Source organism: Solea senegalensis, linkage group LG1, assembly GCF_019176455.1.
Source record: "Solea senegalensis isolate Sse05_10M linkage group LG1, IFAPA_SoseM_1, whole genome shotgun sequence".
NCBI lineage: Eukaryota > Metazoa > Chordata > Actinopteri > Pleuronectiformes > Soleidae > Solea > Solea senegalensis.
Genome location: NC_058021.1, coordinates 6,166,194 through 6,180,255, shown reverse-complemented (window position 1 = coordinate 6,180,255; position 14,062 = coordinate 6,166,194). Strand labels below are relative to the sequence as shown.

Below are 14,062 nucleotides of genomic sequence, written 5' to 3'. Positions count from 1 at the left end.
TTTAATCTTCCTCACTCTCAGTGCGTAACCCGAGTTCATTTTTGATTCGTTTGAATCAACACGTTGAAGTGATCATTCTGCAGATGTTTTTGATGAAGATCACAATTGTACATTAGCTGTAGGTTGGTTTTGCTTTTTTTTTTTTTGACTCTCGAGTCAATTTACTCATTTAATGTAACTTTTTAAGATGATAATGAATAATTTATTAAGTGTGGAAATGGTCATAAAAGAGGCTGAGTACTTGAGAGGCATGAGACAAGAAAATAAATTGATCATTAAAGTTATTTTAACACTCTATGGTAATAAAAACAAATGGGATAATGTCACGTTTCCTCTTCTTAAGGTTAGGTTGGTCAGAAATAAAGGCTTCAGTGTTAAACCTAGACTTAATTTAGAAACAGAACAAACCTATAAGGCTGGAAATGGATTATTCCAGAAACCTGCAGTCAGAAGTTTGGGTTATTTGTCTTTTTCTGTCAGGGGTCAGAGGTGGTGGATCAGGTCCTTCACACGGTCAGCAAGTCCAACAGTCTGGAGGAGCTCACGCTGGAAAACGCAGGACTCAAATCGTAGGTCTCCCCCTCTCATGACTCGTCTTTATCGACCTCCCTGTCTTTAATCTAATGACCTCCTTCTTTCCTCTTCTCCTCACACGTCCACCTGTCAAACACTTTTCCCACCTCTCCTTTTTTTTTTTACCCTTTCCACTCTCGTCCTTCACACTCATGTCTCTCTTATCTCACCTCTCCTGTTTTCCTCACCCTCCTCCTTGTTCTCCTCCTCACCTTTGCTCCAATAAAGCCTCACAGTCCGACGCATCATTTCTCCATCGAAACATTAGTGAAATTTTAGGCTTTACCTGGCAAGACATCTTCCAGTCTACGCATGACCAGTGTCATTTAGCGGAGCGGTTTTCCCTATTTAGTAATAATTGAGATGAATTGACTGTGTTTGGAAGAGCATGATTTACTGCAGGGCAAAGTTTTTAATACTTTCCCCTGAATTAAATCACTTTCAATATAGAGGACAATTTTTATTAGAGGCTCTCCACACGCACTGCAGCAAAAGCTGCTAATTGAAGTGAGATAATGAAACAGTGTTTGACATAAAATGCTCACCTTGAAATGTGCTTTCTTTTAAATGCACAGTATTGAAGCATAAAAGTGGTGAAAATAAATGAATTATGAATGAATGAAAATGTTTATCCTCCACCAACAGGTGAATAAAGATAGTTTCATGTACTTTGTGTGATGTGAAATGTGACAACTAAGGGTTAAAGGCTGGTATTGAAGTAGCAGTTATATTGAAAATGAATTCATTTTTCTTTTTCTTTTAATATTGCTCGTGTTTCCAGGGACTTTCCACAGAAGATGGCGTCAGCTCTTTCAGAGAACCCAGCCTCTGTGATTCACTCCCTCAACCTGGCTCACAACACACTAGACAACCAAGGTACTGAACCTCTGATTGTCGTTGCCGCTTTGTGTTTGTCCTCAAAGAATTCAAACCGGGGTCGTTGTTGTCATCTTTTATTTAATTATCTTCCCCTTCACTTTGTGCACGCCGACCGATCATCTCTGTAGGAAAAGGCTTTCATTTCCCAGTCGCTCCCGCAGATTGTCACGCGTATCGCGCACACGCAGAGTTTCGTCTTTGTGATCGCGATAGAAAGACGCGGACTTGGCTCAGGCTTCGCGTAATAACAGATTCGCTAATGTCTGACACTTGTCACTTCCATTCACTTCACTGAATTCTCTATGCTCGCGCTTACTACCGTGTGTGTGTGTGTCTTTATTGTAACTGCCTTTCAAGAAGCTGCTGCAGCCTTAATTTTCATCAGAATGATATGGAGTAATAGCTTTTGCGTTTGCTCCTCCTTTCACGGGCTCTCCCCATGCCCGAGTCGACCTTTTCGGCCTCAATAATAAGGAGGATATACGGAGCCCAGACGTTGTATTGCGAGGGAACTGTGGTCGGTGTGTTTTAGCTATTTATTTGAAGCTTGAGTGTTGGCCTGGGGCAGGGAGCCCGCAGAGCTCCGAGGGAGTTCTCGCAGGGAGCAAGTGCCGCCGAGTATTATTATATTATTATGAGGGAATGCAGAATTCATTGTGAGGGAAAGTATTAAATAAGGCGAGGCAACAAAAAGTATTATTTCCCACCATGACCCTACCTAGGGGCCACATGGTTGGTGTCGACACGGGTTCGGGCCCTTTCTGCATGGAGTTTGCATGTTCTCCACGTGTGTGTGTGTGTGTGGGGGGGTTCTCTGGGTTCTCCGGCTTTCTCCCACAGTCCAAAAACATACAATAAGGATTAGGTGAATTGAATGGTTGTTTGTCTCTATGTGGCCCTGCGATGGACTGGCGAACTGTCCAGGTCTCTGCACACCGAACGTGCAGCTCAGAGTGAACGTCATTGAAAACTATTTTGAAGTTTCCTTGTTCACGTTTCTTGTTTATTATAAAGAACGTGGGTGTTGGGAAACAAACACGATCTAGTGATCCGTGTTAAGTGTCTGAGGTGCGTCATCAACAGAACTCGCTCTGATTGGTTAGCTGGGAATTCCTCGGAAAAGGAGGCTCGGGAAAATCGACCACGATCAGGAAAAATAACCGTCCCAATTGTGTGTAGATTTGAAACATTTGGAAAAAATGTTCAAGCGTGCGAATCATTTGCACAGAAAGAAAAACCCGTCCTGTGCGCAAAGGCCTTTACATCGATAACGGCAAATAATGAGCTTTGGTGCTGCACCTGTTTGCTGGAGTCACAATGTGTTATTTTTCTTTGCCCTTTACAGTTAGTTTAGTACATGCACATTAATGAAAACTGAAAGAAAAAAAGAAAAATGCAGAATGGCCATGATTTGTTACCTACTGTGTGTTATATAATCTGGCTTGGCATGAGGTATTCATATGGGTTTTGTCACTGCACCAGGTGAATGTGTGGGTGAATGGAAGTTCTGTGAAGTATTTTGGTGCACGCTTGTGGATTTTAAGTGTGTGTGTATGTGTATATGTATATATATATATGTGTGTGTGTATATGTATATATGTGTGTATATATGTATATATATATATGTGTATGTATATATATGTGTGTGTGTATGTATATATGTATATGTATATATATATGTGTGTGTGTGTGTGTATGTGTATATGTATGTATATATGTGTGTGTATGTATGTATATATGTGTGTGTATGTATATATGTATATGTATATATATGTGTGTGTGTATATGTACATACATATATATATATATATATATATATATATATATATATATATATATATATATATATATATATATATATATATATATATATATACATATATACATACATATATATATGTATGTATGTAAATAGAGAGAGAGAGTGTGTTTGTGTATGTTTTGGAGGAGGTTTATTGAGATAGGCTGCATTTTTAATGTCATGCGGCAAAATCTGTGTGTGGGCTCACTTACTGTCCTGGTCATAAATCTACAGGAGTGGATGTGGGTGTGGGACTGTATCTAATATTTTCATTACACATTAATCTTTCAGTAAATTTCTGAGAAAGAAAGAAAGAAAGAAAGAAAGAAAGAAAGCATGGGGAAAGTCAAGTTTCCAGCGGCACAGTGCCACATTAGGACATAATATGACGTAGACGGCAAAGGATAAAATAAACCTACTGATGATTATAAAGTGTTTAAAAACACTTAAAACAAACAAAATGTGATTATAGAACATAAATGAAAAGTAATACATATTGCTATTAAATGTGTAATAAAAAAGAAAACAGTCAAATAAATGAAAACATATTAGAAGTGTGGAGATATTGGAACACAAAACTAGTAGCTAGTCCCTGACATTATTCAATCATTGATTCTCAAAATAGATTTTATAGTATTTGATAATCCATGAAAGATGTTTTCACGTGTCTTATTTAAATGAGCGTCTCATCCTCTCGTCTGCCAGGAGTCTCCAACCTGATCCAACAAGTGTGTCGCCTCAACAAAGGACTCCGCCTCCTCAACCTCTCCAAGACGTCCCTGTCCTCCAAAGGTAGGATTGCTCATTTGAGACACAGCGGGCCCCCTTGTGGCTGAAACCACGTACACATTTTTTTTAAGAGAACATTTTGAGGAAAAATGGCAGAAAACTATGCGTGCTGAGCTGACGCTTCAGCAGAAAGGGAACTTTCTTTTTGGTTTTTCTCGCACAGTTTGACACACCACCACGCTTTTATGTGGGCTGACATTTACCCGCGCAGATAAAAAAAAGACGTCTACATGTACAGTTTGATCCATCCACCCAAAAATAATCAGGCCAGAAGCGTTAGCATTTGATCTGTTTTTTCCTCTGAAATCCAACGAAAGGCATTAGTGCAGTGTCCCAGTTTTTTTTTTTTTTGCTTTTATCCCACACATGACAGCCCTTCTCTAGTATTACAGCAGATTCCAAAAGATTACATAAATAGCCTGGTTTGGAGTGTATTTATTGACATAGAAGTATATTCCTGTGCTTTATTTTTTATCATCTTTAGGATTAAAGGGTAATTATTGCTGAATAGTTATTAATAAATGTTTATCTGATATAGCTGAATGTTATTTATTCAGTTGACTTACAAAGAATCTTACCACACATTTTGCCCCGACAGATGTTTTCAAAGTGTTTTTTTTTTTTATGTTATATAATAAAAAAAGATGTGCTTTGTCAGTTTAAATTGGTGGCACAGAATGTTGCAGTGGCAGTATATAACAAAAAAAGGCCTTTTTTTTTTTTTGCTGAACTGGTCAATCTCTCTCTTATAGCACACAGTTTAAGTTCCAGAATCCGGTAATTGTGAAGGCAAACAATGTGAACTCATGATGTCAAAACTGATCCCTCAGAGAAATGGTGACCATCTGTGTTTGTACTGGTACCTTATATAAGCCTTGAAAAATGATCCACACAAACAGTTGAAGAAAGTGATGCACAGAAGAACTAAATGCAAACATTTTGCAGCTAACAATGTTCAAACATACAGTACATGCAATAGGGATGCATAATATCAGATACTGGCTTTAAAATGTATTCTCACATATCAGCAAACGCGTTAAGATGCGCCGATATGACTAAAATAGCAGGCTGAAAATACTGCCTTACCTCCTTGACTTCCATGCTAGCGCCCCCTACAGCTATTATTTATGAATAAAGATATGTTATATCCACATCTGCTGCCGCATTTGTATGAAAAATATTATATTCATTTCGTTATAGACGAGATTGAATGACCTCTGCAGTTTCCTGCAAGGAAAGACGTATATACCAGTGTCGGGTATCGGCAAAAAGTCTTAATATCGTGCATCCCCGACATGCAATATGCCTTTGATATGAGCCCACCAATCACAGCAGGCGCCTGGCGTTACACCACCCCATCCAAGGAATGTGTAATCACTGAAGAAACTGAACTGTTAAAACATTCAGTTTGCAAAAAAATGGATGTTTGATCAACGTAGTGTGTTGTGAACTATTCCACTTGGGCCACATTCACTGACTTTAAAACCACACCACGGTATGTTTTACTGGGAAAACCCTGTCTTACTTTGAAGGGCAGGGACTTTGCAGTGGACCCGCTTTTCTTCTTCTATGTCAAATATGAATAAATACCACCAACACGTATGCAAACAAAAACACACACGCAATCTTTAGATTTATTAGAATATTTACAAATGACAAATTCTGAATGAGGACTTAAGCGTGTCATTCATGGGAGTATAAATGAATGAATGAATGAATGGATGTGCACTGATGCTTGAAGACTTATTGCTGTTGGACATTGCTCCTATGTTGCTGTGGTTGTGTATTTAATTCCTAAACTTTCCAAGGCGTGCTGTGCTGTGCTGTGCCGATTGCAGGTTGTGGGATTTAATGAGGGGGTTTCAGACCTGTGGGTGTAATTGTGTTGTGATGTAATTTGAGAGAATGCTTTTCTCCTCTGTTGGTCGTCGGGTTGCGCTTACTTTGCTTTACTTCACGAGCGTTTGTTTACCTTCTTCCATTATGAAGTGTCATTCATTCACGAGTTGCTCCTAATTCATCCATCGGCTCGCTGGACTAAAAAACAAACAAATAAAGAAACAAACAAAAAAAAAGAAACAGACTCTTATAAGTGGATTGAGTGATTCATGGCCGAACACAACTTGATGTCCTCTCCTCTCTTTCCATTCTCCCGTGGTGTAGGTGTTGTTTCTCTCTCTCAGGCATTGTGTTCAAGTGATGACTACTCCAATTCTCTGCTCCATCTGGACCTGAGCAAAAACCCCGGGGTTCTGTCAGGAGACGACGCCACAGTGAGGAACATGCTTTATAGACATATATATATATATATATATATATATAATTATATATATATAATTATATTTGTGTTTTAGTTAAAAAGAAAAGTCCAAGTGACCAATAAGGATACCAATGTTCCTGTGCAGCTTTGGCTTCATGCTTGGGCTCAATTGTCTCTGGTAAACAAATCCTTTCCCAAGCGTCAAGCTTGTTGCAGATGGCAACTTGTTTTTTTTCTTTCATCTACTTAGAATATCTGTGTATGTTGTTGCAGTCGTGTGACCCGTACAAGCTCTACCTGGGCTTTCTGCAGAGAAGTATCCCCATAGCACGATGCTGCCACCTACTCATTTAATGCCAGGGACGCTTTGTTTACGATGGCGTTTAAGCGCGGAGCCAAAAGAGCTCAGTCTTGGACTCGTCAGGCTATCAAAGCTTCTTTCAGCTGATTCAGATCCCCCCATGCGTCAGGGGAAGTGCTTTTTAACTGCAACTTTCTTTTTCCCTCCCCTGTTCCATCTCATGTAGCTCTGAAAGGTGGAGTATCTGGCCAAGTGTAAGTGTATGCCCAATCTTTTCAATCTGACGCCCTGATGCATGAAGCTCCAGCTTCAGAGGTGTGCGTTACATCTCTTGGCAGCTTCTCTCACTCATATCCTTGTACAGTCATGGCCCCCTGCTCTCAGATGAACAGCTGTGCCGTGCGTTTCCCTTTTTCTTAATGACTGATGAATCCTCTGATGTTAACGGGCGATCTCAATTAGTGTTTATTTTTAGTATTTATTCGTTTATTTCGAATGTAGAAACAAAACATACAAAAGAAAACAAATGCAGATGCGCGTTCCACCTCATTGGTGCACAAAATCTATCTCTTTACATGTTCAAAAAGGAGTGAGAGGAAGTATAAACTTATTTATTCCCACCCCAATTTCCACAACTCAACATCATTTACATAATTTTATTTATTTAGTTTCCTGCTTAACAATCCATTCATTCATTTCTTTATATACAATATCCATTTTCTCTAAAAATGTATGTTGTATTTTATAAAATATTAGATTTCAATGAGACTTTTGTTGCCTGGTTACATAAAGGATATAGATCACAAATAAATAAAAAGGAATGAGGACAATCGATTGAAAACATTAACATTCACATTTTAGTCTCAGAATTTTGGTCTCTTGTCAACAGAGTCTTGCTATGGGTTCATGGACAAAAGCTCTTACTACAGTAATTAAACTTTAACCTTTTAACCGTTAATGGCTAAGAAAAATAGATGTTTTTTTTAATATCAATAAACTAAACACGAAGTGCAGTACAAAAAAAAAACAACACAAAAAACTCCCATGTCTCTAAAGTCTCCTTATAGTGACACTAGATATAATCCGAGAAAATCGATATCTAAGTGCATGCTAACTGTAAACCACACGATATAAAAGTATGTGTTACTTCGTTCATTGTCTCAAAGATGCTCCTGTTTGTTCCCGTGCAGAACCTGTACCTGTTCCTGGCCCAGCCCAACTGCCTGGTCCACTTGGACCTGTCCGGGACGGACTGTACCGTGGACTCGGTACGTACTCCCCGTCCCCGTTATCCACACCTCTCTGTCTGATCTCATCTCTGGGGATGGGATTCGGGCCAAAAGGGGGGGGGAGTGTCCTGAATATGAATCAGTCGCCGCGTAAAAACTGTGTTACCTCAGTTGACCCCGTGTGTGTGTGTGTGTGTGTGTGTGTGTGTGTGTGTGTGTGTGTGTGTGTGTGTGTGTGTGTGTGTGTGTGTGTGTGTGTGTGTGTGTGTGTGTGTGTGTGTGTGTGTGTGTGTGTGTGTGTGTGTGTGTGTGTGCTGTCTTGACTGAAAAGCTATCAGCAGGCACCACAGTCGAATGTGATACCCGCTTATGAATGATAACAGTGATGCAGTGTATGAATAGCACACAGGAGTCCATGTGTTGTTTGTGTTTAGAAAAGCGATGACTTTGTCTGAGTTATTATTCTAAATTTAAACACCGTCTGCCACTGTGACAAAACGCCGTCTTGACACGTTTACGAAACCGGAGGAAAGGGTGACGGAGCTTCTCCTCTTAACCTTTTACATGGCGCTCATTAAAATACTTGGAATCTTAAAAAATAGGGTGTTATTGGAGGATTTTTTTTGTTACAGTTGTCTGAAATTAAGGTTCATAAAGGTAAGAAAAATCCAAAAAGAGTATAGGAATGTACCAGAAAGAAAGATGAAGTGAAAGGAACATTATAGAACAGTGTTTCTCTGTCCTGCAGAGATGTTTGATTGATTTCATCAACTCTAAGATCTCGTGGTAACACGCGCAGTAACGCGGTGAAGGGTTACGCTCCATCTCCTTTCAGACATAAACTCGGGGGAAAATGTATATTTCACTTTATCCATTTAGCCATTATCTAGAAGTTGGACCAAGGGAGCTGACAGGACAAGTTCTGGAGAAATTCAGGTTTTTTTGGACATTTGCTTCTCCACATACAGCTCCCTCGGACGGTTTGAACTCAATGTTTAGTGCATTTTTGAAAGCAGCTTTACCGTGTCGCACCAAGATGAAGATGTGTCAGCCATTGTGCTTTCAGAGCATCTTTTGATACTCGCACCAAAGAAGTAGGTCAAACTGGTCTGAGGTGAACTCTGAACCTCCATCATACATACATTTTTCTACATTTTACATTGTTTTTTAAGTATTTTAAGATGTTAATGGCCCTCAGGGAGTTCAGTGACCATGCTTGAAGGTTCCCGCCTCCGCTGATCACTGCTGAGTTGGCAGCTGTGTGAGGTCGGGTCCAGGGTAAATGTTCTGCACAAGACTCAACGGTGAATAAACAGGATGAAAAAAAAAACCCCCTTTCATTGAAAACGGTCTCGTTCTAACCGGGTTTTCTTCCTGCGCCTGTGAAACCACGTCCTCCTCCTTGTTAACATGGGCCATGAATTTTGTACTGAATTATACACGTGAGTGGAAGTTATCGCGCTGTCTCTAAGTTGCAAGTTTCCAAACTTTGTCCATCCTTCCCTGGAGACTGAAATAGTCGTCTCTGTCAGCTGCTTCATGTCCTGTTTCGTTAATTATCATTTATCCCTCGGAGAGAAACTGTCTGAGGGTGAACTGTTCTTTTTTTGTGTGTGTTTGCCTGTGAGATTGAATTATTAATACGTCCCCTTCCTTTAATCTGCGCTGATGTACCAGCAAGGGTCGATTAATCAATTGAGGTGATGGATCACAGTGTCAGGGGGAAAAAAATGGATTTGTCTGAGGGTTTAAACTCTCACAATTGATGAGAAGCTGCTTAAATTGTCACAAGAAAATTGGGTTTTGCTCATATTTGTTTATAGCTTGTTCCCAGTTAATTGTGCCACAGTCTCCGATACGTTTCCTCCCATATTTCAAGAGCTTCTTTCCCGTCTGTGGTGCGATGATGCCGAGTGGATCAGACAAGCAGGAAAACTGTAGGTGACTCAGCATTCTGGATATCTTAGGCTTTCGAGCAGCTTTTTCCTCATTTTTATGATAAAACTAGACGTTTTGATAAATAGTCAATACGACAAACTGAGGAACTGCAAGTAATTCCGTTTTTTCCTGTTGTGGTTAAGAGCTTGACTTTGATTTAGTGTAATACAATTACACATCTTATTGCCCGTTCAGTCCCGCTGCTGGGAATGAGTCGACTTCTCCAGCAGATGAGTACTTTCCCACACACACACACACACAGTCTGCAATATTTCATTCAGCTGCTGGAGCTAAGAGCTATTAACCTTTAAATGGATGAGGACATTGAAATAATTAAGGAAAATAAGTATCCTGTGTGTTTTTAGGGTTTATTTGGTTTTAAACAGATCCAAAAGGTGATTTTTAAGTAGTTTAACGGCTTTAAAAATGCTCTGAGCATAAAACAATGACAATATGGAGACGTTCTACTCAATGTTCTATTGCTTTTCTATTGCTTTTGCATTTGCTGTGTTCATAAACTTATCTGGCCATGGTTTCCAGGGAGAACATTTCAAGTCCCAATGCCCTTTTCGCACCACTTCAAAGTGCTGTATTTGCCTTGAAAATAAATGATTTTACAGTGCAAATAGTTTCCTGTTACGTGCACATGTGCTGCACTGTAGCTGAACTGTACTTTGTGGTTTTCTGATGCAAAGAAATAACATTTAAGTGACTTGCTAAACACGGCGAACACTCCCGAGTGTGAAGTGAAACTTGCGTAAATTAGGGTTCATCGACACTCTCTGGAGGACCGTCGGTTCGTACCTGGAACTGTTTTTTATCCCCCAAAATCTCCCCCAAAAAGGAAATTACGAACCGTTTTTATCCCGATTTTCATCCTCTGTTCATCCTCTGAATTTTTAATATTAAGGAACATTTATTTGTGTCAACGTTAATCTGCAACATCGCCGTTTGTGCAGCCTCATAGCCGTCGTAAGTGTCGTACGTTTGCTGTAGTGGACGAAGCACCAACCGCTCGTCTCTTTGTTTCTCTTCCAGTTGTTTGGGGCCTTGCTGCGAGGCTGCTGCGCTGACCTCTCCTACCTGAACCTGTCCAAGAACACCTTTTCTCACAGGTGGGAGTTCACCTTTTCTTTTCTTTTTTCTTTTTTTTAAAGCACAAAAAAAAACATTTGTTTCCTTCCCCTGACTCAGTCAAACTCAGCTCCAGAGGATTTCCAGTCAGGAGATGCCGAGCAGAGCAAACATCATTTATTTATTTTCTGCTGTAGATGAGTGTTTAGCCTTGGACCTCGATGACAAAATGAGTGTGCACATTGTTATTTGTTCCGCATTGCTTTATAGCTGTGTGTGTGTGTGTGTGTGTGTGTGTGTGTGTGTGTGTGTGTGTGTGTGTGTGTGTGCTCATCCTTCAGTGTTCACATCTGTTTGCTAACAGGTTTTCTGTCAGTCACACACTTGTGAACATGACAGCAAGTGTCTTTTTTTTGTCCGTCTCAGTGTGTGTGTGTTTACGTGTGCGTATATATATATATATATATATATATATATATATATATATATATATATATATATATATATATATATATATACATATGTTTACATAGCTCACGGGCAGAGGCCGCGCTGGCTCTCATCGTGCCGAGTCCCCAAGGAGCCCAGGAGCTTTGCTGCTCAGCATATTGCATTACAGCGTAATAGAGAAAAATGAGACTAATTTTAGACAGACATTGTTCCATTCTTCACGCCCCCACCCCCACCCCATGCACTCTTTCTCTTTTGTCTTTTTCTTTGATCGAGGATCCAGTCGATGCAATCTTTGTCGATGTCTGCCCGAATCGCTTTTCTCTTTCTCACCTTTGCTTTTATGCCTCCCTCGTTCTCTTTACCATCTCACGTTTTTTCTTGTTGTTTGGCTGTTCTGTTATGGAGCACAAGGAATAGGGGGGTGGAGTGGCTCAGTGGTTAAGACCCTACCTTGTGTACCAAAGACATCATGGTCGGAAGTTCGATTCCACCCCTAATTGTACTTGATTCCATTGTAAGTCGCTTTGGATAAAAGCGTCTGCTAAATGACATGTAATGTAAAGGAATAAGCATTACAAGGGAAAACTGCTAAACTGAAACTTGGGGGAGGGGATTGGTTAGGTATGTGCCAAAGAAGAACCCAAGACAAGTCATTGTCAAACATTTCTGACCTGAACTGACCATGGGTGTGAGTGTTAGTGTGGATGATTGTTTGCCTCTGTGTGTGGCCCTGTGATGGACTGGCGACCATAGACAAGAGAATCAAGTCTCTGTTTACACCAGAGGAAAATGCTCATCTGGACGCAGATTTCTTTAAATTAAAAGGTAGTTGTATGGATGTAGCCATCAACCTCTCCTCTCCTCTCCTCACCTCATATTCCCTCCACCACTTCCTCTTCTCTTATCTCACCTCATCATTTTCCTCCCTCTCCCCGCGTCCTCCCTCCCTCTGGTCACGGCTCCTCTGGTATTAAATGCACGCTGGCTCAGTGCTGCCATTTAGACGTGTTGCAGTGAGGATGCAGAGCCACAAAGCTGAAGCGAGCTGATAAGAACGGCCCGGCTGCCCCTCATGAATATGGAACGGGCCATCTCAGACCCCTCCTCCTGCCATCACACACACACACACTTGCAAGAAACAATGAGCAGCCCCTGCAGATATAGTTGCACGAGTAGATGTAAGAAGCTGCTGATACAGCTCTCTGGAGAGGGTTCTGTGGGAGAGACGCCGATACTGTGTCGACTCATGCAACAGAAGCCATTCGACAGGCTGCATGCTCATTATTATGAATGGGTCAACTGGTGTTCCAGAGAGTTGCAGGATATCAACAGCTATGAAAGGTGCTTGTACTGCAGCTGTGTGGCTCTGCCTCTCCTCGTAGCTTCCTCAGGGATCCAAAAACCCCTGTGTGGTTGTGTGTGTGTGTGTGTGTGTGCGCGCATGCAGGCTAAAAGTGGTGGATTGAAGATTGTCGTGATCAAATTCTAACGGGCCAATTCCAAAATTGCAGTCGTTACGATTGGTGCAAAGCACGGGGTCACGTGCACAAGGAAAATAAGGGCTTACACTCCCGACGCGGAGCAGAAATTATGGGGTGTAGTGATTAGTCATGATGTTCCCAGACAGTCACATTACGAGTCTCATACCTATTAAACAGCTGTGCCAAACACACGAGCACATGACAGAACTCACCTGGCGATCAGAGAGGAGATTTCTCAGTCACGATGTCCCGGAGGGTTAGGTTGTTTTTTAGTTTGGATTTATCTCAGTGGAAATGGTAAAAGTTTATTAAAGCGGGTTTTGCCTTCTTCAAAGGCTGGTAATCATCAACAAAGACAACTCATCCAAATTACAATAAGACAATGACAGACGTAAAAGCAGTGACGGGCCAGTGATTCTAAATCCTTCAGGATGAACTGAGAATGATCCAGAGAAACCAGGTTTTGGACTTTGAGGGTGTTTTATAGATTGTTGATATCTTTAAAATGAAATTGAAGCAGTTGTGAAACGGAGTGTCTAAAACTCAGCTCATGTGACTTGACTCGTGTGGGGGAAAAAAAAAGAATTTTAAGTCACTTTTAAATATAAGAAACCAGAGTTCACACAATGTTCATCATCTCCGCATGATTGTGTTTCTCAGTATAGTGTGTTTTAGATCTTGTGTCAAGTGATTTATTTTAAGTCAAGACAGAGAGAGGAACATTGCACTCGTAAAGCGAGACGGACACAAACGGGTCAGACTATGACCGAAGTGAGTTCTCCAGCTCCAAAAACCCAGTTGTTGGTCAGTTTGACTGTAGAAATCCTTCTTCCCCTTGTGCTACTGCGCTTTACACACACACTTCCTCAGTCGGGGCTGATAGTTTTGCTTGACACAGCCTGTTTTCAGATGACGCAGCACACAAATAATGTTCCGTCAACAATAAAACAAAGGTACGAGGCACTGCAATATTCGACGACGTTGCATAAAGTGTATTTGGACCCTTGTCAACAGTTTTCATCTCTGTAATGGTTAATCTGCAGTATTAAAGTTGTGGAGTTCACTGTGGGAAATAACCTACAAACAGCACTGTGGACCAGACGGAATGGAGTTGATTTTTGTCCGGCATGAGTTATATTTACTTCCCAGGACATTTAATTTAGCGCCATTGTCTTTGCAAACGTTCAGTTTGTCCACGACTCTGAGTGACGGCCAGCATTCGCCCATCGCTCATATTCGCAGCTGAAATGACCGCGATAAACGTCCTCCCTGTCGAACAGCAGC

General features: G+C 40.9%; 1 protein-coding gene across 8 annotated transcripts in view; it reads left to right on the top strand.

Moving 5' to 3' along the window:
* carmil3 (capping protein regulator and myosin 1 linker 3) overlaps positions 1 to 14,062 on the top strand; it is a 72,602-nt gene that overhangs the window by 27,762 nt on the left and 30,778 nt on the right. For all 8 annotated transcript variants that reach the window (XR_006360922.1, XM_044032765.1, XM_044032802.1 and 5 more), the window contains exons 10-15: positions 481 to 569; positions 1,355 to 1,449; positions 3,959 to 4,045; positions 6,206 to 6,315; positions 7,794 to 7,871; positions 10,809 to 10,885. Coding sequence is in view for 7 of the 8 variants with exons in the window: in XM_044032765.1 (XP_043888700.1) it covers positions 481 to 569; positions 1,355 to 1,449; positions 3,959 to 4,045; positions 6,206 to 6,315; positions 7,794 to 7,871; positions 10,809 to 10,885 (536 nt within the window). In the remaining variant the exon portion in view is untranslated. The remainder of the gene's footprint in view (positions 1 to 480; positions 570 to 1,354; positions 1,450 to 3,958; positions 4,046 to 6,205; positions 6,316 to 7,793; positions 7,872 to 10,808; positions 10,886 to 14,062) is intronic.